The sequence below is a fragment of the Artemia sp. Qi Xiang Cuo genome, chromosome 13, assembly GCF_049724085.1.
Source record: "Artemia sp. Qi Xiang Cuo chromosome 13, ASM4972408v1, whole genome shotgun sequence".
In the NCBI taxonomy this organism is placed as follows: domain Eukaryota; kingdom Metazoa; phylum Arthropoda; class Branchiopoda; order Anostraca; family Artemiidae; genus Artemia; species Artemia sp. Qi Xiang Cuo.
Genome location: NC_142806.1, coordinates 47,357,425 through 47,382,840, shown reverse-complemented (window position 1 = coordinate 47,382,840; position 25,416 = coordinate 47,357,425). Strand labels below are relative to the sequence as shown.

The window sequence follows — 25,416 nt, the reverse complement described above, 5'->3', positions numbered from 1 at the left end:
AAGAGAACTTGAACATTTTGCACTTCTTCGAGAAAGCTCTGAATTAAAGTGGAGTTCCTTATCTTCATGTTGAATATTCACAATCAATGTTTAACTTTTTTTATGAAAAATATCTTTTATGAAAAATTTGTTACAGAACTTTAAATTACTCATCTCTTTGAGAAAAATCAGAACTGAATTTAAGAAAAATTGTAAACAAAGTGAAACTTTTGATCTTCATGGAATATAATCACAATCAAAGCTTTACTTTTTCGATCTTACATCTAAAAATGTAGAATATGACTTTATATTTATTTATTTTATTGTGGAACTTAAAAATGAAGTTGAAGATTTTTATTTTCTTTGGAGAAATTAGAATTTAAGTGTGTTCTTTGGTAAAATTCAGATGCGAACTTGAACTTTTCTTTACTTCGTTGAGAAAATTTTAAATTGAACTACAACTTTTTATATCCCGTGAAAATATTCACAAGTATGGTATTACTTTTTCTGTTTTCCACTGAAAAATTTAGAATTGGACTATAAATTTATTTATGTCCTTGTGAAATAAAAGAACTGAAGTGGAAGATTTTTTTTTTCTCTGGTGAATTTAAAATTGAATTGTGTTCGTTAGTAAAATTCAAAAGAGAACTTGAACTTTTTTGCACTTTACTGTGAAAATTATAAATTGAACTAGAACTTTTCTTCTTCTTTAACAATATTCACAAGGATGGTATTAATCTTTCTATCTTCCACAAAAAAATTTTAGAATTTAACTTTAAATGTCTCTATGTATTTGTGAAATAAAGAACATAATTGGAGGATTTTGGTTGTTTCTGGAGAACTTATAAATAAAGTGTGCTATTTGATAAAATTCTGGAGACAAATTGACCTTTTTAATATTCTCTGAAAAATTTATGACAGTATTTAAATTTTTCCTATCTTCCAGAAAATATTCACAAGTATGATATTACTTTTGATATCTTCCCCCGAAAAATTTAGAATTGAATTATAAATTTCCTTATGTCTTTGTAAATTAAAGGAATGAAGTGGAAGATTTTCGATTTCTCTTGAGAAATTAGAATTGCATTGTGTCATCTGTTAAAATTAAGAAGATAACTTCAAGTCTCCTTAACTCTGTTGATAAAATTATTATTTTAACTAAAACTTCTTATCAGCAGGGACAATATTCAAAAGTATGGTATTAATTTTTCTTTTTTCCACCGACAATTTTAGAATTGAACTTTAATTTTCTTTATGTTTTTTTTTAAATAAAGAACTTAAGTGGAAAATTTGATTTTCTCTGGTGAAATTAGAATTGAATTGTGTTCTTTGATAAAATTTAGAAGAGAACTTGAATTTTTCTTCACTTCGTTGAGAGAAGTTTAAATTGAGTGAGAGCTTTTTATCTTCCAGGGAAATATTCGCAAGTAAGGTCTTCCTTTTTATATTATCCACTTAAAAATTTAGAATTTAACTATAAATTTCTTTATTTCCGTGTGAAACAAATAACTGAAGCGCAAGATTTTTGTTTTATCTGGAAAAATTAAAATTGAATTTTGTTCTTTGGTTAAATTCCGGAGAGACCTTGAACTTTTTCATCTTCTGGGAAAAATTTAGACCAGTATTTGAAAGTTTTAATCTCTTCGAGAAAATATTCACTAGTATGGTATTACTTTTTCTATCTTCCACCGAAAAATTTAGAATTGAACTTTAAATTTCTTTATGTCTTTGTAAAACAAAGAACTTAAGCTGAAGATTTTTATTTTCTCTGGTGACATTAGAAATGAATTGTGTTCTTTGGTAAAATTCAGAAGAGAAATTGAATTATTCTTCACTTTATTGAGAAAATTTTGAATTGAACTAGAACTTTTTATCTTATAGGAAAATTTTTACAAGTTTGGTATTAATTTTTCTATCTTCCATTGAAAAATTTAAAATAGAAATCTAAATTTCTTTAAATCTTTGTAAAATAAATAGCTTAGGTGGAAGATTTTTTTTTTCTCTGGAGAAGTTAGTATTGAATTATGTTCTTTGGTAAAATTTAGTAGAAAACTTGAACTTTTCCTCACTTCGTTGAGAAAATTTTAAATTGAACTAGAACTTTTTATCTTCCGTGAAAATAATCACAAGTATGGTATTACTTTTTCTATCTTCCACCGAAAAATTTAGAATTTAACTCTAAATTTCTTTATGTATTTGTGAAATAAAGAGCTGAAGTGGAAGATTTTTATTTTCTCTGGTGAAACTAGAATTGAATTGTGTTCTTTGGTAAAATCCAGAAGAGAACTTGAGTTCTTCTTCACTTCGTTGAGAAAATTTTTAATTGAACTAGAACTTTTTATCTTCCGGGAAAATATTCACACGTATGGTATTACTTCTTCTATCTTTCACTGAAAAATTTAAAAATGAACTTTAAATTTCTTTTTGTCTTTGTGAAATAATGCACTTAGATGAAAGATTTTATTTTCTCTGGATAAAGTAGAATTGAATTGTGTTCTTTTGGTAAAATTCAGTAGAGAACTTGAACATTTCTTAACTTCGTAGAGAAAAATTAAAATTGAACTAGAACCTTTTATCTTTGGTGAAAATATTTACACGTATGGCATTACTTTTTTTATTTTAAAACGAAAAATTTAGAATTGAACTCTAAATTTCTTTATGTCCTTGTGAAATAAAGAACTGAAGTGGAAGATTTTTGTTTTCTCTGGAGAAATTACAATTGAATTGTGTTCTTTGGTAAAATTCCGAAGAGAACTTGAACTTTTTTATCTTCTGTGAAAAATTTAGAATAGTATTTTAAATTTTTCATCTCTTCGAGACAGATCTGAACTAAAGTGGAGAATTTTTATATTGTTTAGAAAAATAGAAATGATCAATGACTAATTTCTTTTTCATTGAGAAAATTCAGAAGAGAACTTGAACTTTTCTTGAATCTGTTGTAAAAATTTAAAATTGAACTTTAAAGTTTTTCATCTATTTGACAAAAGTCGGAACTGAATTTAAGAAAATTTAGAATTAAAGTGAAACTTTCTATCTTCATAGAAAATAATCACAATAATAGTATAACTTTTCCTATCTTCTATGGAAAAATTAGAACTGAACTTTAAATTTTTTATGTCTTGGTGAACTTAAAACTGACGTGGAAGCTTCACCTACGAAATACTAAGAAACCTTAGCTCAGAAAAGCCTGAAATATTCAACTACTCATCCCAAACTAGAATTTTAAGACAACGAACACCTCTGAGGGACTAAGAATACTAGCTCTTATAAGTCCAAAATGCAAACTACGCATTCATAATCATAATTTTCTGAAAGCACACACCTATGAAATGCTAAGAAAACTATCTAAGAAAAGTCATAAATAGCAAATTACCCACCCAAGATCATAGGTTTAAGTCAACAAACACCAATGAATGTCTAAGAAACTCAGCTCAGAAAAGTCAACACTACCAACCCACCCATCCCAAATTATAGGTTTCAGAGAACACACATTAACAAAAGACTATTAACTGTAGCTTAGAAAATTCCGAAATAGTAATTTAAAAATACCAAATCATAACCTTCAGACAACATTCACCTACGAAATACTATGAAACCGTAGCTCAGAAAATCCTGAAATAGCAAATTACACACCTCTAATCATAAGTTTCGGACAACACAGACCTACAAAATAATGGGAAACCTTAGCTCTGAAAAGCCTGAAATAGCAAACTACTCATCCCAAACTATAGTTTTTAGACAACAAACACCTTTCAGTGAATATGAATCCTAGCTCTGAAAAGTCCAAAAAGCAAAGTACAAATCCCAAATCATAGGTTTCAGACAACACACACCAACGAAACACAAAGAACCATATATCCCAAATCATAGGTTTAATTCAACACACACCAACACAGTAATAAGAAATCTAACTTAGAAAAGCCCGACATAGTAATTTACATATTCCAAATCATACGTTTTAGACAACATTCACTTACGAAATACAATGAAACCTTAGCTAAGAAAAACCTGAAATAGTAAATTAGACACCTCAATTTATAAGTTTCACACACCGCACACCTAGGAAACACTAAGAAACATTAGCTAAGAAAACCCTGAAATAGCCAACTACAGATCCCAAACTATAGGTTTCAGACACCGAACACGTATGAGGGACTAAGAATCCTAGCTCTGAAAAGTTCAAAAAGCAAAATTACAACTCCCAACTGATAGGATTCAGACAACACACACCAATGAAAGACTAAGAACTCTAGCTTAGAAAATCCCGAAACAGTAATTTAAATATCCCAAATCATAAGTTTCATTCAACACACACCTATGAAAGTATAAGAAATCAAGCTCTGAAAAGTCAAAAAGCAAACAACTCACCTCAAACTACAGGTTTCATACAACAAACACCTATGAAAGGCTAAGAAATATATCTTAGAAAAGTTAAAAATAGTAATTTATATATCTCAAATCATAACTTTGTGACAACACAGACCTATGAAAGGCTGAGAAACATAGCTCAGAAAATCCGAAAATAGCAAACTACTCATCCCAAACTATACGATTCTGACAACAAACACCTATGAGGAACTAAGAAATCTAACAAAAGTCCTCGCATGGGGAGGGGTAAGTGTGTTACGAGGTTCCACTAGGAGCATAAATTCTATTATACTTGACTTATTGTATCCGAATACTATCACCTTAATTCTCTGTATTTAGAGGTAATATCCATTGTCACAGCTAGGCAATAATCCTAGCGCGGGAGAGGGGGAAGGGTTTTACGAGCTTCCACTAAGAGCATAAATTCTATTATACTTGACTTATTGTATCGGAATACTATCACCTTAATTCTCTGTATTTAGAGGTACATCCAGGCAATAATCCTAGCGCAGGGAGGGGGAAGGGCTTTACGAGCTTCCACTAGGAGCATAAATTCTATTATGCTTGAATTATTGTATTGGAATACTATTACCTTCTCCTCTCCCCTGCCCTCGAAAATGTGGGAACGAAGGGTCTCTGAGCCTTCCCCTTGATGCAAATGTTTTCCCTCCAAAATTGACCCCTCCCTGCCCTCAGAAATGGGGGAAGGAAGGGAACGTTAGATCCTATTTTAAATTGACAATACTTATCAAACGTCACTAGTGTATTATACAGATCACATAACTCATTGCCCCTTTTTAAATGTCAATCAAACAATTCTGATTATAGTGTCCAATTTTTTGTCTGCTTTTCAAAATGTTCGTATTTGTTTAGAATGAAGTGTTTTTTACAGCAGATACCCCCCGTGCAACTGAACCCCCCATGTAACTGAACCCCGGTATAACCGAAACCCCGTTCAACTGAACCTCCGTGCTACTCGACCCCATTTAACTAATCCCCGTGTAACTGAATACTCATGTAACTGAACCCTCGGGCAAGTCAACCCTCGTGCAACTCAACTCCCTCAAAACACTTTTCAGCCATTTCTTGTTAATTTTTTTTATTTCTAAACTATTTAGAATTGACAACACTGTGCAAATCATCACTTGTGTATTATACAGTACACATTCATTCCATCTCCTCCAAAACACTTTTCAGTCATTTCTTGTTAAAATTATCCAATCACTAATTACCCCTTTTTTTCTCCACCTTCAAATGTTCCTTTAGTACCTACGCAATTAGATCACCCAGTTAACACTAAGATGTAAATTGAGTAAGCCTCTCGCAATAACGAACCAAACCAGATTATACCCACTTAACCAGATCAAAAAATGGTGGTCACACTAACTTGATTAGTAATTGGATTCAGATATAGTACGAATGGACTTTCAGTCCTACATTCACGGGTTTCTGCAAAGTGCTATGGGCTTCATTGAAAAAATACCAGTTTTAAAAATAAAATAAAAAATAAACATGTATCCATGAGTTTGACCTCCAAAAAATGAATGCCACATTAGAAAACCCGTCTGGTAGGGCAAGTACCGTTCATTGTAATAGGTGCTTGACCCGTGGTAAGGCATATTACGCAATCAGAGTCAGGACTGTGCATTGCCTTACTACTAATAACTGATACTAAGTGTCCTAACATTTTGCTTGGATTAAAAGTGACGAACTAGGATGAAAATCCCATCATCTTCCTGGAGCTACTTCAGTCTGCATATTATTTCATTTAGTTACATTTAAAACGGATGAGCTTTTCATCTTTTACCTAAGAAAATAGCTGGCACTTCATTTTTCTTCATATCGAATAAACCATTAAGAGTTTTTTGTTTCATTGTAATTGAAAATTTCTCATGTGAATTGTTGATCATGTATTTCTCAATTTGATAAATTTACTCCTTTCAGATGCAGTTTATAATTTGACAGATATTAGGTATTTACCTGTTTATAATTTTAAATGAATCCCCAAAAGAAAAAATGAATAATATCCAAGAGAGCAGCCAGAACCAATAAAAAAGCAGCAGTTCAGCCTTAGCCTACATGACATATATTCTATAAAGAAGCCAAAAAAACTTTAAAATGCCTTTTTTTTTAAATTGCTATTAAAAACTAGTTTTTAATACAAGAAAGGCTTTTAAGGAATCCAAAAGAGCAAAAAAAAAAAACAAACAATATCAAAGTCGCCCATTTCAACTGTTTTAAAGGTGACAAAACAGATATAGGCAAAGGGCATTATGAAAAAATTAAGCTTCTATGTTCAAATTTATATTCACAGTTTTTACCCAGATAACTGACAAATTTCGTGATACGGTATTTGAAGTTTTATATGCAGTAATGCTCGATGAGAAAAACTACTAATTTTGAAAATTATTTATGTTAAGAATACATAGCTAATAGATACTTCAACTACTCGTATTATGCAAGGGTTCTGAAACGTCACAGCCATTTCGTTTCTACCAGATTTCTACTTCTCTTGATGAATAACAAAGAAGACAAGTTTCCAGCCAGCGACGTGTGAATTTTTGAACTCATGAATAGGCTTGAATCTGTTGTAAATTTAAGTTGTGATTTGAGAAATACTTATGAAAACATTAATTTTTGCTGTCAACATTGATCGCACCGGCGGCGCGCCGCCGACCTCCTACCGGCGGCGTGGAACGGCGTGCTGTTTTTGGCCCCGCCACCGCCGGTCTTTCCTCATCGGCGCGGCGCCGGGGTCTAGTTACAACCCTCCACCTTGAAAACAACAAGGAATATCCCCTTTGTTTTATGTTTTTTACTATGCAATATAACAGAAAAATGACACGTGTGGGTTGCATTTACACATATTATAAAGTCAAACAGGATAACTCATCCTTGACAAGTAGTTACTGTGGTACATTTACAGTGTCTATGAGACTTAGTAACTATATACTGTGCAACGAATTTCTTTGCGCCATACAATTCTACGCCATACGATTAATTGTGCCATACAATTCTTATTATATGTCAACAATTTTATTTTGTTTTAATATGTTTGTTACTATGGGGTAGAGTTTGTTCTTTAGTATGCACCATTTTTAGGTGTTTCGTTTTTTGGTTATATGACCGTTTTTGTCTTTAACTAGGTTACAGCTACCCCTGCAGCTACCACTGCAACCACGATATACCAGTGTTCAGTTCTATATATATGAATGTACAAGTGTTAATTTTTATATTTAAACATAGCCCCCCCCCAGAGAAGCAACTTTTCAAAAGATACTTGTTTTGCAGCACTATAGTTCGTTTTTAGCTATAAAACCGCCAATGAAACTTCTTTTTGTAAGAATTATATACCTTTTTATCTATCTATGCATACTCTTTAAACGAGCAATAATTGTGAATTGTGAATATACATATACATATATATATATATATATATATATATATATATATATATATATATATATATATATATATATATATATATATATATATATATATATATATATATATATATATATATATATATATGTATATATATATATATGTATATAAATGTACATATATATAGCTTTTTTCTTGAAAATGGCTCCATAATTTTTCTTTTTAATTGGTACCCTGGTATTTTCTGGATTGAAAAAACAATCTAGATAGGTCACGAGTTTGAGAAAATCTTTTACTGAGATTATCTCAGATTGACTATTCCCTCTTTGTTTTTAACATGTCAATACAATATTTTATTATGAGGCCATCCAACTACATATCCTACATCTCCAGCAATTGTATCCATAGCCTCCAGTTTACACCTCCTAGATTTATATCCTAACATTTTCCCTACTTTCCTTGCGTTCCTCTTATTTGTCCTAAGATCCCTCACTCAAGTACATCAAGCCCCTCCTCTTCTCTACTAAACTTAAAGTATCTAATCTTAGTTGTGTTTCTAACTTTCCTCCCAAAGACGCGATCTGATACTCCACAAACTATTTTCCTAAAAAAAAGTCGTTCTTCTTCTGCCTTGTCCAGTTTTAGACTCTTTGGTTCAATAATCAAATGGTCCTGGAAAATTACTCTCAAAATCTCACCCTGGCACCTACTAAAGTGGTAGATTCCTTCGTAAATATCAGCTTTAGGTTAATCCTATACACTCCTGTGTGGTGATCTTTATTTTTAATTGATTTAAAAAAAAAATTCGCCGCAAAACAAGTTTTTCAAAGAAAAGTAAAGAGCTCCAAAAAAAGCTCCAGCCAAAAATGAGCAGAAATAAATTCAAATAATCTTCCATGCGTCAACTACCACAAAACACCGTCAATAAATAAAAGAAACCCAGAACGAACAGAAATTACAATAAGTAACCGAGTCAAACTCAAAACGAGCAAAAATTAACTTGAGTAGGGATGACAACCCCCATGCCTTCTCAAGACCAGAACATAATTTGCACTATTCTGAAAATTAAATTTTAAAAAAACAAGTTTTTTTTAACTGAAAGGAAGGAGCGACATTAAAACTTAAAACGAACAGAAATTATTCCATATATGAAAGGGGCTGTCCCCTCCTTAACGCCTCGCTCTTTACGCTAAAGTTTTTTATTGTTTAAAAAAATAGAGTTGTGAAAAAGAGTCTAACTTTAGCGTACAGGGCGAGGCGTTGAGGAGGGGATGGCCCCTTTCATATACGGTATAATTTCTGTTCGTTTTAAGTTTTAATGTCGCTCCTCACTTTAAGTTAAAGAAACTTGTTTTTTTTATTTAGTTTTTGAACGTTTTTAAATTAATGCAGGTTTTGATTTTGGCTCACCGTACATGAATAATTAAAACATAATTTTCATATTCATTTTACTTTTATTTGGTTAAATGGCTTCCTCGAAAGTGTTTTAATTTTATTTACGAACGTTTTTACTAGCAATAAATATACGTAACTTACGAATTAACTTACGTAACGAACTTCTATATTCATATATTTTTGATACGTATATTAGGGGGTTCGCCCCTAGTCAATACCTCGCTCTTTACGCTAAAGTTCGAATTTTGTTCCAATTCTTTAAGAATGATCCCTTAATCACAAAGGCCCTTAATTAGAATAAATAGCTCTTATGAAAGCACTAAAAAGATCTTTGGCGTAAAGAGCAAGGTATTGACTAGGGGGCGAACCCAGATCATATATGTAATAATTTCTGTTCGTTTTAATTTTTGATGTTACTCACCTCTTTCAGTTGAAAAACTTGTTTTTTTATATTTAATTTCTGATCGTTTTTTTTAAATACTGCTGGGAAATCCAGCGCCCATTCATAGCAATGTCCCTTCCACCATGAAAACTTCCTTCATTGAAAGATCCTCCCCGTAACTCTTAATTTTCGTCGAATGAGCCCTCCCGCGATATTCTAGGACCACTGAGTCGATGCGATCACCCCTGCGAAAAATAAATAAAATAAACACGCATCGTACTACTGCTACTAAAGCTAAGGGTATTAAGGCAAAAATTGTGGGGAATATCGAAACTGTATTGAATTAAATCGAAACACACTATGCAAACATAGGTTCTCAAGAGGACCTATCAAAAATGCTTCAGGAATAGTCGATGTTCGAATACCGAGCAGCTGTCTGTTTGCGTCCGCTACACTTTCAAAGGGAACTTGCATGAGGACTTCCTTGGTTTTACCCCAGTTTTTGATTTAACTGGGAAAGACCTGGTTTCGTAAATCCTATGGGGTCTTTACATTCTTCGTTTTAATTTAGGCAATAAAGTTGGTCAGAGGTTTAATGGTAGGGTATCAATGAACAAACATTAGAGGATTGTTTATACTGTTATATATAAAAAGTATCTAAAGGTGCTTTACATTCATTGTAGTGTCAACAGTGTCGACATGGTCATCTCTTCTGTATGCCCTGTTCTGGCGTTTAAGCATTTCTTCGGTGTCTTGTCACAAGTCTGCAGTTTTTACCATACTTCCCCACTCAGGACACAGAATTCAAAAGAGAAATTCAACGAAATACTACCGAATTCGAGGAAACATACTTTAACCGGACTCTGCGAAACAAGATGGGTGGAGTGCCACGATTCAGTCGTCTGTTTTCTTGAGCTGTACTGACCAATCCTGCGATCCCTGGAAGCTCTTGAAGAGAACGGGCATGCAGAAACTTCTACAAAAGCGGCGCAGTTGCTGGACACGATGAACCAGTCGCAATTTGTTGTGTGTCTCCATGTGATCAAAGAGCTTTTCTACCTTACACTTCCACTGTGCAAGATTTTTCAGTCAGTTGACTATGATTTGGCAGCTGCATTCAGGTACATGGAAACTGTCCTTTCAAAAACAAATGAAGTGCGAGGAAATGCTGCTACTGCTTTCACGTCTATTTTCGACGAAGCTCAGCGTTTTGCCAGCGACTTAGGACTGGAGATGACTCGTCCAATGACGAGAGGTGACCAGAGTATGCACGCAGACGATCCAGACCTTCTCAACCCCTATAGAACCTCGCTCTATATTCCTTTCCTGGACCACTTCACTTCCGAGCTGAAACAACGATTTGTGCTTCACCAGAAACTGCTGTCAAATCTCACCGTCCTTTCTCCTGCCAAAATTGTTTCTGTCGATCTGAAGGCATTAAACCTGGAGTCATTGGTTGAATTGTATGGCGATATTCTTCCCGAGCCAGACTGTCTGAAGCAAGAAATTGAGCTATGGCGCATCAAGTGGGAGAAGGTTCCGGTATCAGAGAGGCCTACTTGTGCAGTGTCTTCGCTTCAGGCATGCGACGCTACCTTTTTTCCAAATGTTTTTCTTCTTCTGGCTGTTCTTGCGACGTTACCTGTTAGTACTGCTACTCCGGAAAGAAGTTTCTCAACACTCAGAAGGCTCAAAACCTGGCTGAGAAATTCAACAGGAGAGGAACGATTGAGTGGCTTAGCCCTCCTTGCAGTCCATAGGGACGTTGACATCTGCCCTGACAAGGTCATCAACATTTTTGCAGGGAAGAAAAATCGTCGCCTGGATTTCGTTTTATAGATATTCGCCCTTACTTTTAGCTAAAAAAAAAAACTAAAAAATATATAGACTACTTCTAGCCTACTATTTGGCTTCTTTTTGCGCAAAAAAAAATAGCTTGTAGTATTTAACTGTATGTAAATACTTGTCTTGTTTTTGCGTTACTAAAAAAAAAAAAAAATGCCCCTTATAGATACGAAAGTATGCCTAGTGGACGCGTCCTCGTTCGCAAGGGGTGGACTAACGGTCTCGAGCTAATGTATTGATGCTCGAGGATGTTAGACAAAGTCCACGGGACAAAGTCGGGTAACCCCCCCCCCCCCCCGAACAAAAATCCTGGATACGGCCCTGCCGTTTATAGATAAAAATTCACATTTTTTTTTCATCTGCTGAATAAAATGCCTGTTCAAAATCTAAAAAATTCAGGACTGAAGGGGATTGACAGTTTAGTTTAGATGCTTATCAGTATTCATCTTGCCTTCCTCTCAGTTTTTAAAACTGCACCGTGCTTCTCTCGAGACTTTACCTACACCAATTCTACGTCAAATAATCATCATCATGCTTATTAATTTACCTCTTATCCAAGTCAAGCTACTTTTTCGATAAGAAAAACTAATCTAATTTTGCTAATTTCAAGCTAATTTGGGCGAAAGAACCAATCCAAAACTGAAAATTCGGTGAATGAGCATTTGAATTGAAAAAGGTTTCCCTCAACACCAGAAAATAATTTGGACTTTACTGAAAAAAATGACTGTGGATTGTCATTTTGATATACATATACTGATATTTATTCCTTAAAGTTTTGATAATTTTTATTAATTAAAGTAAAAAAAATGTGACAACCTTTAAGATGTGCTGGTCAAGCAGTTCGTGGTAACGAACTGTAAGTAAGGAGCGACCCGGCTCAATAGTAACCGAAACTCTAAAAAATAGAATTTTGAAACCAATAGATACATAGAAAAATTAAATGTTTATGCTGATTTTAAATATATAAGTTTCATTAAGTCTATTCCTACACATCAAAAGTTACGCGCTGGGAAAATTTGCCTGATTTTCAAAAAAAGGGGGAAAACACCCCATAAAAGATACAGAACCTTAATGAAAATCAAACCATTAGGTTCAGCGTATCAGAGAACCGTACTGTAGAGGTTTCAAGCTCCTATCTGCTAAAATGTGGAATTTAGTGCTTTTTGCAAGAAGAAAGATCCCTTTTTTATGTGCCTGTTTGCAGCACATAGAAAGAAACAGGACGTCGGCTTCTCTTCCATCCGTATTCATCACCTTTGAGGGGTGGTAAGGCCAAGGACGCGTCCAGAATTTTTGCGCGGGGGCGGGGGGCTGCTACAATAAAAAAATTAATAAGAACATCAAAATCTTATTTATATGCATTTTTGTTACGTTTTTTGAGTTTGACAAAATTTTGGGAGAGAAGGGGCCTAACCCCGTACCTCCAAACCTGGATATGGCCTTGGGTAAGGCACATGGTATCCTCTAAAATCGCTCCATGTTTGTTGGAACATCCTTTGTTAAGGAGTGGGGGGTTGACAAGAGTTTGGAATATGGATGGACTGCTCACCAGCGTTATAGCATCCAAGCATCTTAACGCTGAGACTATTTTACTGCAATAACGGTAATTATTCAGCCTGTTTTGTTTATTCTGGAAATCAAGGGAGGGTCATAGTTCACATCCAATAACGTTCCTTCTTCTCCTGAATGGTTCAATTATGCCACAATTTGAAAATCAAGCATTGTCCAGGGCAGGACCTCCATTTTGAGAATACGTGAAGAGGACTAATTTAGAGTGAAAGGTAAGTTTGATCTAAACTCATCCTTATTAACAAAAACCTAGGGCATGACTATGCCTACTCCAGTCAAATGGCGGCTCTGGGTATGAATTCATATTGACTTAATTCGATCTAGCTTGAAATAAGAGTATTTAAACCATTTTAGCTAGTTTTTTTTCTTTTTTGTTTACCGCAATGATTGTACGCGTGGATATGACCAATATTGTACTCTGAAATAGCCGGGTTTTGCAAATGCATATGTAAATATCGCTAACGAGGAGGCTCGGAATATGTAACACGAAGACAGGAACTAGGAAGTTACCTAGTTGTCTTTGAGACATTGCGGTTTGGTAAGCTTGGAGATTGCGTCAACAACGGGTTCCTTAAATCTAAGACGGGCATATTAACGTTTGGTTACGTTCATAGCAGAAAAAAGAGAGCACTAGGAATCCTGGCTTAGTTGATTGGTGATCAGATTGATCTGAGCATCAGTCTTGTGAAGATGAAACAGTCCGGGATGGAAGAAATTATTGTTGTGCCTGATTCTTATGATGTTATTCATCCTTTTTATAACAGGATATTTTTATCGGTTTTAGACAAAATTCGAGTAAGTTTTTAAATTTTCAAGAATCTTTTGCTTATTTCTAATTTTTTACACTAACTACATATTTTTTATAATGACTAATTTATATATGAAACTGTCACCACTACTTACTTAAAAAAAAGACTTAGTCAAATAAAAGAACTTGAGATGGAAATCCTTAGTCTCTTTAAAATCGAGGTAACAAATAAACCATTAAAATTTTAACAAAAATTGCAGCATAATCTAACGGACAAAGCTGGCAATCAGTGGGTAGTGATATGTGATAACCTTCATGATTCCTTTTAGGGAAGGGGTTCAGTATCAGGTAGAGACCTACAATCTCTCTGCAACTGAGCCTCCCACTATTGGCAAAGACTTTTCATGGAAGCTCTTGCAGATTCTGGAAGTAGGAAAAAGTAGTGAAAGGCTAGGAAGCATTCCTGTGTTCGGACTACGATTTTCATTACAGAGCATAGCCGGTAAAGTTCTACGAAATCATATTATTGAGTTAGGACTAAAGTGAATACAACATTCGATGCCTTTTTTTATGCTGATTACGAATATAATAAGCATTTCTATCGGAAATGAATTTCAGCCCCCCCCCCTATATAGGCTATACCTAACCCAACCTAACCTAACCCTGAATTGGCCTATATAGGCGGGGGGGATGAAATTCATTTCCGATAGAAATGTTTATTATATTCGCAATCAGCATAAAAAAAGGCATCGAATGGTGTATTAACTTTAGTCCAAACTCAATAATATGATTTCGTAGAACTTAACCGCATAGCCCAGAACAAGAGTAAAACTGCTCCAGTTTTTAACTATTCTCATCATTTGGAAGTTTAGCTTTTCTCCCACGCGTTTTAGACAAGGTTGGCTTAAATCGCAATAGGCTACACGAAGTTTTTGTCCCAAGATAGAATTTCGAAGATTTTCACTTCTTTGTGAGGAGGGGGTCCAGCAAATATTTCAAATTTTGGATGGATTCGCTAGTTGAAAGATAGACATAGGCCTAAGTATTGATTTACCAGACAACACTCTTTCCAAAAGCAACAATTACTACTGCTGCAATTGCATCGAAGCCCCCTCCCCTAATTTCTGGACATACCCCTAGACTATATAAAGAATGTTGCTGATTTTTTCCACCTCAAACTAGAATCATTTGGCATTGTGAGACGGCAGCTGTTGGTGAAGAATATATACAGAAAATGATACAAACCAAGAAAACTTGCGAAGTTTTGCATATAGCCTAGGACTTTACCCATGCATTAAGGGGGGGATAGCCACGGTAGTGATTATTTTAATCCAAAAGAGCGTTAAAAAGAGAAGAGAATGAATGTTTATCTTTCAGCTTGACAATTTCTTCCACAGTCCACAAATTTACGGTGGGTCCTCTACAAAACATTTGGGGGATGGGAGGGGATAAATGTCCTCTAATGACTAGAGAACCATCAATTTCCAGTTCAATTACAAGTTAGCTGTATATTCGTTCGTGGTTGTTAATTAAGAGACATAAGTCAAATGGTGTGAAGTACGTGGCATCATGTTACTTGGCTGTTATGAATCCAACAAAAATTCTCATATGAATTATTCGAAATTTTTACTTTAACATTTGGTTAAGAGGTAGGCATATTTTCAGAAAGTTGAAACAAATTCATCTTCAATCGCATTCAACTTCGCCACGGCTGTGATATGTTTCTCAAACGTGGCCATGTTTTGCAAATTCAGTGCGAATGCCGCTTTGTGACTGCTGTATAGTTTGATCAGGATCGAAGATCGGTAGTTTGAAAGATAGTCTAGAAGGGTGTTTTTTCTTTTACATAAAAGTCTTGGAACAGAATAAAGTCAAGTTTGGTTAATGCTAATGAAATAAAATAGGATGAATATATATTAGTTTAGAAACAAATTTGGGCCATATATTTGCAAATTAGGGGGATAGGGGTAAAGCATAGCATATATAAAATACATAACCTAACCTAGGTACCTCCCCCTCCCCTATACCCCAGAAAACAACAGTATAGATATCGTAAATGCAATGAAAACTACTCTGCATTTCATTTCTTAATAGCGGTCTCTTTGAAAATAACCGGTCTCTGGCGGGTTTCGTCTGTCATTGCATGACTGGTTTCCTTGCATAGTATATAGGTGTGGAAGTGGGCCTAGTTGCAAAAAAAGTAAAGGATAGACTAATAGAGCAGGAAATTCAAAGGTGGCAGAATCAGAAATCATCCTCAGCGTCCCTGGGGCTGTATGGGCTGGCAAAGGAGGTTTGGGGGGAGGAAGTTTACTTTAAAGCGGGGATGAGTAGTGAGGATTTAACATGGGTAATTTCGGTTCGTGGTAATTTTTTGGGTATTGGAGAAAGGAGGAAATATATTGGGAATTATAGGATTAAAAATGGTCCTTACCAGTGTCCTATGTGTGGAGAGGAGGAAGATCTTATCCATTTTATGGGTACATGCCAGGAGTTAAGAAATTTGAGGAGGGATGTGTTTTCAACAGATTTTGGAGGGGTGGATTGGCTTGAAAAAATTTTAAAAAGTAGAAATTTTGATGATTTTAGAAGGTTGGGTAAATTTGTAAGAGTGGGTATGGCACATAGAGAAACTTTTCTGATGAATTGTGAGTAATTTATTGTGTGTTTTTTTTTTTTTTTTGTATTTACTTTTGTTTTGTTATTTTGCCATGGCCCGAAAAGGCTTTTGTTGCAATAAATATCTATCTATCTATAAAAGTGACCATCTAATGCACTAGCACCAAAATTTCCATGTGGAAGGTCCTTGGATGATCCGGACAAAAGGATTTCTTACTATAGGTCACCAAACATTAAATTGATTACCAAGCATGAATAGGGGATATTGCACATTATGTATGAATGAAAGTCCATTTCTTATATATACCCAAGGCCTTTAATATAAAATTATCCAAGATAATTATATATGCTATCTAGGTGCCGTTGATCTGTCAAGCTCAAAAGATACCAAATCATGTTATCTCACGGCTATTTAATCTAAGGATATTTCTGCAAGTTCGTGTGTAAAATCCTTTATAACAAATTTACTGAGATTTGTAAATTAGATTTGATAATAAAAAGACTGCTAGGTTTGCTAAAACTTAAAATCTTTGCACGATTTAGTACGCACTTGCATCACTCTATACGCACTAGCTGCACATGTTCAATTGGTACTTGTCAATTAGCCGAAACCCATGAGAGAAGTCAAGTTTGGTTAATGCTAATTAAATAAAACAAAATATGATGAAAATATAATAGTTTAGAAACAAAATTGGACTATATATTTGCTCATTAGGGGGGTGGGGGTAAAGCATATCATATATTAAATACGTGACCTAATCTAACCTAGGTACCTCTTTCCCCCCTAAAACCCGAAAAAAACAAAGTTTAAATATTGTAAACGCAATGACAAACCACGGTTTACAATCCAATTTTCTATTGAAAGCCTCGTTTGACTAGTTTCTTAAGCAACTTCCCTATACAATATATCGCGTGGGTTCCGGCGAATTGACAAGTACCGTAAAATTTTCATATATAAAAAAAGCACACGATATAACTACTTGTTGATCCTCTCTTCTAATTAGGTCAGGATTTCATTGACCCGCTTGCGAATGGATTTAAATTCAAGGTCTTCGCTGTTATTTTTTTTCTTATTTAAGTAGTTCGTTGAACCACTCTTCAGATGCTTGCCTAAAAAACCCGTTTTGGTGCTCTTTTGTTGTTTCAATAGGTTGCGAAAGTAAAAGTCACTCACTTTTAGTAATTAGCCTACTGTTGTTGTCGGGACTTAGAACGCTCTGTCTTGACAAATTAGGCCCGCTCTCTGCAAAAAATCCACGTGTATGTGCCTCCTTAGAGCTAACTTATGTTAAAATTCTTACCGCACCCAGGCACATAAGCAGATAAAGCGCAAAAGGATTTTAGTATGCCATAAGCACATGGGACCCAACACTAGGCACGTTAGAACCCATAAAATTTCCGCTTGTTTACTGCCTGCCCCATATTATCTTGTATTTTTCCATAATTTGCCTATTTGAAGCCTGAGTCAAATCGACAGCCAATATGCCACTCCCCCAAAGAAATTTTAGTCCCCCCAGAAAGTCAGCCTCCTCCGGCCAAAGAATTCCCACGCAGAATCTAGTCTTTGCAATGTAAAGTCAAAAATTTAATTTTGTTCTGTTATACAATTTGAATACAAACATTATTATAAATCTGTTGGCAGGACTTAGGGGGCCCAATGTGACAAGAACGCCAATAAGCCAAATATTGGGGGGGGGCAATGTGACAAGGGTATCAATAATTGTCAAATTTATTTTTTTTTTAAGTGAAAACAGAAAAAAAAACAAAGAATGAGGGCGCCAGAAAAATCTTGGGGCGGGGGATCCCCCTGGATCCACCAGGGTTTGTAGGATATTCTATCATAAACAATTTATTGGTTTGTTAGTCAGGTTGACGTTGCATATTGTTCACAATAGTAATGCTTAATTTTACGCTCGGTCGGGTTCATCGAACATCGTATAATTTTAGAATACCATAATCATAGTGGAACCGACAATGTTGTGTTAACTTCAATACCAAGTCTTTCTCCCCAGTAAACTGACGCCATACCTGTAAACCTTGCATAACTTCTGTTTCATTTAGTCACTGATTAGTCCTGGAACTGCGAGTTCTTACCACCCCACCCCCCATCCCCGAAACAAAACTTAAGCAGTGCAAAAAATAATTCGTTTTGCCGTAAAAAAAAATTAGTTTGTTACAATCTCGTAGGCCATTTTTAGAGAAAACCCCTTATTAGGACTGTAGTACATTTTAGAGAAAAAAAAAGGAAAGAAGGAAAAAATTATTATAATGGTGGCTTCCATATTTCGGTTTTATTGATAACTAAGGAATTTTAAACTTGCCTGATAAATTATTCTTTGAATTAGCCTTTTTCTGCATACCTTTAAATATATCAAGATGAACTTCCAAAGTTGACTTTCAGAAAATAGCTCGCAATATGTAAAATTGTGTTTTTCCACATAAGGAGAATAATTGTGACTCGGGTGTTGAGAGGTCATGAAAATTATGAATTCATACTCTCATTCAATACTTAAATGAAATTGCAAGTCTATTAGTAGTTAATGTTCAATACTTAGGAGTAATCTGTTAGTGTTAATCCTAAATTCAGAAAGTTGTTTTGGTTAAGAATCTTATCTGCCCTTACGATTCATAGCGGGGCCCTAGCCATTGCATCTAGTCAAGCTGCAGTAGCAGCCAGGAGATAGTAGGACTTATCTCCTAAAGCCAAAATATACGTAAAACACGTGTCAAATTGCTCCAAATTTTTTCAAAAACGTTGGATAAAAAGGTTTCCTATATTTTCTTCCTCTCCTGGAAAAACTGGGGCTTAGACCCGCTCCTTCAGGTAAACTATTGGCTATGTTAACGAGTTATGAAACTATTTTAGGAATGTTTTGTAAATATTGTTGTAGCATTATTCGGTAATCACTAAGCTCCCTAGTGACCAAAGTATAATTACATATGGAGCCAGTACTGACAAAACTTATTCTCTCCCCAAAAGAAATTGAAACTTTGTCCATGTCCCCAGAGACGATTCCAGACCTTTGCGAGCCTGGCACCTAATAGGCGTACTTACACAAGTTAATACAACTTTCCCGGTCACTCGTCGCCTGAATCACGCTCTAGCATAATTTATTGGCCCGTAGCAAAGTACTTTGGCTCGGAGCGATTAAGTAGTACAGCACTTTGTGTCTAGAGGCGCTGAGGTACGCGGGGTCACTTTTGGTAGGTGATTATACTTTGCTAGTGACAAATGTAAGTATATAAAAGGTGCTAAATTCAGTGATGTCTGGTTTCTCGGTTTCCGAGCGGGAGTTGTCTCTCTACCAGCAAAGAAAAGATCACGTGAAAGGGCTCTTACAACAAACCCGGAAGTCAGAAAAAGGTTTCTATGGGAGGTTCCAAAAATATGTGCAAAATTTAAACTCGGTTACAGTTTAATAGAAAGTGTTTTAGTGATGCTCTTATTTGGGTGTTTCGATACTTATTAAGAATCCAGAAAACACGCGAGAAGTGAAGTTTTTTTAATGCTAATAAAATAAATCAAAAGAGGATCAAAATATAATAGTTTATGAACAAATTTGGTCTATATACTTGTATTTGCACATTAGGGGGAGGGGGGGCTAAAGTGTAGCATATATTAAATATATAACCTAACCTATGTACCTTTTTTGCCCCTTCAACCCCAAAAAACTAAAGTTTAAAAATTTTTCACGGAGTGAGCAATATATCACAAAGCAGCGGAAACCTGTTGTTCATTAGAATTTCATTAGATTCTAGATGCGGTTCTTCGCGTGTTTTCTGGATTCTTCATAAGTACCGGTTATTCCTAGCACGAGTCGATAAACTTATACATTTCATCTCTGTGTTTCTTATTATCATTTAGCAATTCTTATTTTGTCGAAACACGGATATGCCAAAAGCTTATTTTGTCAAATACATTATTGCTGTATCATAAAGAAAACATACTTTCAATGAAAATGAAAACTTCCAATAATAGTTTTTTGGCAATGATTAACGGTCCTCGTCTATTATATAAAACACGCTCGAGAAGTGAAGTTTGGTGACAATAAAGTATGATGAAAATAGAATACTTTATTAGTAAAATCGTGAAGGTCATTTGTGAATTATTAAAATGGGAGCTTCGGCGTCGGCTGACCGCAGTGGAGTTACCAGGGGGGCGAATGAGGCTTGCCCCCTAACGTAGTCTAAAGTAGTGTAATTTACTTAATTAACGCAAGATTGCGTTTATTAAATTTGCTCCTAACGCAAGTTTATCGGTTCAACCTATTTTTGCCCCCCCCCCAAGAAAAGATCCTGGATCCACCCCTGGCTGACCGTCTCAAAGGCAAATCATTAATACTCAGGGTCTTATAGTGACACAATTTGCAAGGAGCGTTCTTTTATTCGGTCCTTTGACATGGTAAGATTAGGACCACACCCAGGACCTGACTCTCGAAGGGGTACATAACAGCAATACGACCAAGAGAAACTTCCATTTGTTATTTTTCACATATGTTTCAGGGTTGCAATTACTATAGATTTCAGCTCTTCTCAATCGTAAACCGTTTGAGGGTGAAGTGAGTAGGTTTTTGGACGGCACTGACTATAGCAGACCTACGAAAGAACAACAAAACGAACAAACAAAAGCTACATCTGCTACCTATCCTGTCTGCTTGCTTGCTATGTATCCTACTCTATGCCACCATAATGCTTCAAATATTCTACTTCGGTTGCTTCCTCAAGATCTTCAAAGATTTCAGTGTGTGCAAGATTCAATACAAGTGCCCGAAAACGATGAATTTACTTTTTAACTTTTCACAGCTTAAACGAGTTTTTTCTCTTTTATTTCAAATTCAAATAACAAAGCACGTGAACTCCTTTTATTGCTAGAGCCAATGCAACATTTGTGATTTGGTGACAATCCTGCACTGTTTGTTTTGATTTCAAGTATGCTATTTTTTAGTTCTTTTCACAGAATCGAGTTGAGTATGAGGCATTTTCCGTTGTCCAATCAAAAACTGTTGGCTGACATTCTTAGAAGATTTCTCTAGCAAGTTAATCATTGGTGGAGACTTTCATCGCAATATTAAAAAACTAGATAACGCACCAAAGCAGGATGACTAGTTTTAATGCTTATAATATCAATAGGGAGTTCATGACTGCTAATATTTCTTTATATTTAATATTTCTAGATTTTGCATATTCATAATTGTATTCCTACCTTGAGGTCCTCTTGGCCCAAAAAAGAATCCCTGAAATGCTCTTGTTTATTTCCAAGCTTGCGGTTTTTAAATTTCCCGCCCAACTATTATCATGTTTTCGCGAATTGCTAAAAAGTTTGTTAAATAACAATTCTGTTTCCGCTGTCCTAACGAACTGTTGGTTAACATTGTTAGCTAATAATTGGAGGGGGGAAAGCCTGTAGTCTTGTAGATTTAGATATTCTAGAGATCATGAAACCTCTACGGTTATGTTTTTGTGCAAGGGCGAATCTCCAGCATTTTTATTTGGGGGGGGGGCAGCTTTGAATATCTGGATATTCAAAGGGCATGGGATGTCTAATATTTTTTTCTCGACATTATTGGGGGGACAACTGCCCCCCCCTTGCCACCCCCAAACGACGCCCCTGTTTTTATGAAATAAAGGTCTTTCTTCAAGTAGCTTGCAAGGTTCAGAGAAAAGGGAACCTAGAAAAAGGAAGACGGACGCCCAAGGAGCCAATTTGATAGATTTTTCTAATTGCACAATAATGAATGAACTATTGACTCAAATCACTGTGCCAAGGTCAGAGATGCTGTAGACAGGGCCGCATATAGGATGTTTGTTTGGGGGGGAGGCTAAGCAATTTTTTGGGGAGGGGAGTTACCAAAATGGATTAATTCGGAGGGGGGGGGGGGTATAAATTTACAACCACTCGATGTCATAAGAAGACATATTAAGAAAACAATTCTTACTTCATAATATGCATAATAATCCTATTTAGCATATTGTTAAGGGGGAACACCTTTATCCTCACTATTTTCCTTGTTTTTCCAGTTTCTTAATTCCCATTTTTCAATATTTATGTCAATTCTCCAAGTCTTGACAATCGCTTATAAAACAAACGCCCAAGAGCCATCTAGCTAATCCACAGTTTATAGACTAATGGGTTAGACATTTGTCATCGTTTACAGGGCTCAATGGAACTTTAAATTAACAAGTTCGTTTAAATTAACAGTTTATAGCTAATCCACAGTTTCTAGATTATAATCCTAATTATATAAACTGTGAGCTAATCTAACCAAACCTAACTTAACCTAAACTTACCAATATTAGCCTATTTTTATCTTTTTGGTAGATGGCAGTGATGGTGTTTAACTTACATATATAGAATATTTGAACACAGAAAAGTACAGTCAAATCCATGTTTATTTTTCAAAAATTTGTTAAAAGAATTGTGCAACAGTGAAAGAACTGCTGATAAAGGTGCTTCCCCTGGAAAATGTGTTAACTAGGATTTTTTGCATATTATGAAGTAAGAATTGTTTTCTTAACATGTCTCCTTATGACCTGGAGTGGTTGTAAATTTATACCGGGGCGTTTTTAAAATAGTTTTTAGTTCTTTTTAGGAGAAAGAATGGTTTTTCAGTAACTACCCTTATATGGGCATTCCTCACTTTGTTTGTCCAGTGGATTGTAAGCATTTTGCGTGATCAATTGCTCTTGAGGTAGGTTTTATTCCAGTTGAAACAAGTGTGCCCATCATCCGATACTTTAGTAAAAAAATTTAGCCCGGCAAGTGGTCTTCTTCCATATTTCAGTAGTTCTGTAGGCAAGCCAGTATAATCAGATGCTTTCCCATTTTTGAGCGACTTCAGAGCTGCGTCGACTTCCTTAAGGAGGATTGGTCCCAAATAAATATCCAAGTTAAAGAATGATAAGTCAGGAACAACCAGTGGCTCCTGGCGTACCGGCTTGTTCATAACATCCGAGAAATATTCCCCCAACGGTTCTGGATAACTCCCTGGGTAGTGAACACCTGACGACTTTCGTCCTCTGCGAAATTGCACGAGTTGGTTGGTTTGAGTGCCGGAGAACTTCAAGGATGTAGACGATTTTACTTTCAACCCGGCTTGCTACTTTTTTCATCTCATTTGCGATATTTTTAGCATATTTCGTCTTGTCATTCCTTGCAGACATTTTCACTCGTTTGTTAGCACTTTTAAAAGTTCGTTTAAATTAACACAGTATTACCTGTCAAAAGGATGACTAGATGAATGACTAGACGAGTATTTGTCAACTAGAATTTTCAGATCGTTTCGTTCCTTGATCAGCTGCCAATTTGCGTCGCACTCTGCCTTCTGCTTCTTGCAGCCAATGACGTCGAGTACTGCGTTCTTAATGCACTCCAACAGCGATTTCCAATATCTTCTAGTCGTCTCTGATCCTCCTCAGTACTTTTTTAGTTCTAGTCTCAGTTTAAGGGGGTATACGCTGGGGTAGGGCTTTGCGCATGTTCCATTTACGTCGTGTCATGTTATACAATTTTTAGTTCATGTCCCTTTCCCAAAGGTTTTGACCGCCTTTCCGAAAAAAATTTCTGTGCTGTGTACATACCTAGTTTAGGTAACTTGTCTCTCTTCAAAGTTTTGTTAGTTACATTCGTTCACCTGTCATGATAAATGTGAATTCGACTTTAAAAAGAAAAATTTTAAGTTTTATGAAGAGCCAAACAGTGACTGTACCCCATATTAATTATCCAGGAGGGGGAAGATAGGCTGCTTTGTGAGTTAATGAGGTCTAGGACTCCCCGTTATATTGTGGCAGTAGGAAATTTTGTATTGATGGGAAGGAGGTCAAATGAAGTGTAATTTTTCTTTAGTATTTGTCTTTTTGTATATGGCTTTAATTGGCTTTTAAATACAGATTATTATTATTGTTTACAATATTTTTTGTTATTGAATTATGCTTGCCTGAAAATTTATTCCAGGCATCAGCTCATTCCACTGCTTCTGTTGCTAGTCAATAATTTTTTTTTCTGCATTTTTAGCACATGGAAGTATCACTATTTTCTCGTGGTCCTGCATACTAGGCAGCTTTCTAGGCATTAGAAACGAATGCCACAGCTTAAAGTTCCATTGAGCCCTGTAAACGATGACAAATGTCTAATCCATTTGATCAGTTGCTTTGTCTGTTGATTTTGTCAAACTCGTATCATCAAAACCTGCATATTTGTTTGTTTGCTAGTTATTTCATATTCAGTACAGCATAGATACATTTTACGAGTGGAGCGACCCTCGCTCGGTAAAGCGAATTTTACGCATAAAAATGGTGTCTGGCGTATTCCCCCACGGAAAATCCCCCCATACCCTGATTCACACGAGAAAGGACATTTTGTGTAGTATTAGTTGAATTGGTATTAATTAATTTTTTTTGCCGAGTCAATTTGTAAATCGGAACCTGTGAGCAATACAGTGTAAAAGAAACTTACTTCACTAAAAATCCAGCCAGAAATAACAATACTCTTAGTTGAATATGCTGCTGAGATTACTCTCAAAGTTCGATGGCCCTGTAGTGCCAACCTGCAAGGTCAAATTGACCTGTAAGGTGGCTAATTAATTAAACACTCCCTGCTTATAAATTCGATTAAAATTGGAGATAAAATGCAATGCAAAATTAACCGAGTTTGGAACACTTAAGAATTATAATTAAATAATTATGATGAAATCATCATCACCCTTGTCCGACTGTCAACCTATATTTTTCACAGTTTTTATTCCGGTTGTTGGGTCGTTAATTTCAATTAGCAGACGGTCTAATAAAAATATATTCAGGGCGCTGGGAGGGGAAATGATTTTTCCAAAGTCTTCACCTATCTAGATCGTCTTTTCACAACAGAAACTGTTAATAAGCCAATTTTCAAAAAGTATTATCTGGCCGTTTTCAAGAAATTATATGCTTGAAAAATATTTGCAAGAGAAGAAACTAGAGGTGAATGTCACGAAATCCCAAGTCATGATTTTTAGCAAAAAACCCTTGGAATCAGCACCACATTTTTTTTTTTTTTGAATGGAAAAATGCTGGAAGTGGTGGAAATGGCCAAATACTTAGGTTTCATCCTTTGTCAAAATGGAAAATGGACGAGTCATATTACAACAATGGCACA

The 25,416-nt window shown here is 35.4% G+C and overlaps 1 protein-coding gene across 1 annotated transcript in view; it reads left to right on the top strand.

The window, feature by feature from the left end:
* The first annotated feature begins 13,484 nt into the window (after positions 1-13,484).
* LOC148945345 (lysophosphatidylcholine acyltransferase-like) overlaps positions 13,485-25,416 on the top strand; it is an 89,774-nt gene continuing 77,842 nt past the window's right edge. Inside the window, exon 1 of the mRNA XM_089098773.1 lies at positions 13,485-13,717. Within this exon, the coding sequence (XP_088954899.1) occupies positions 13,613-13,717 (105 nt within the window). The 5' untranslated portion in view covers positions 13,485-13,612. The remainder of the gene's footprint in view (positions 13,718-25,416) is intronic.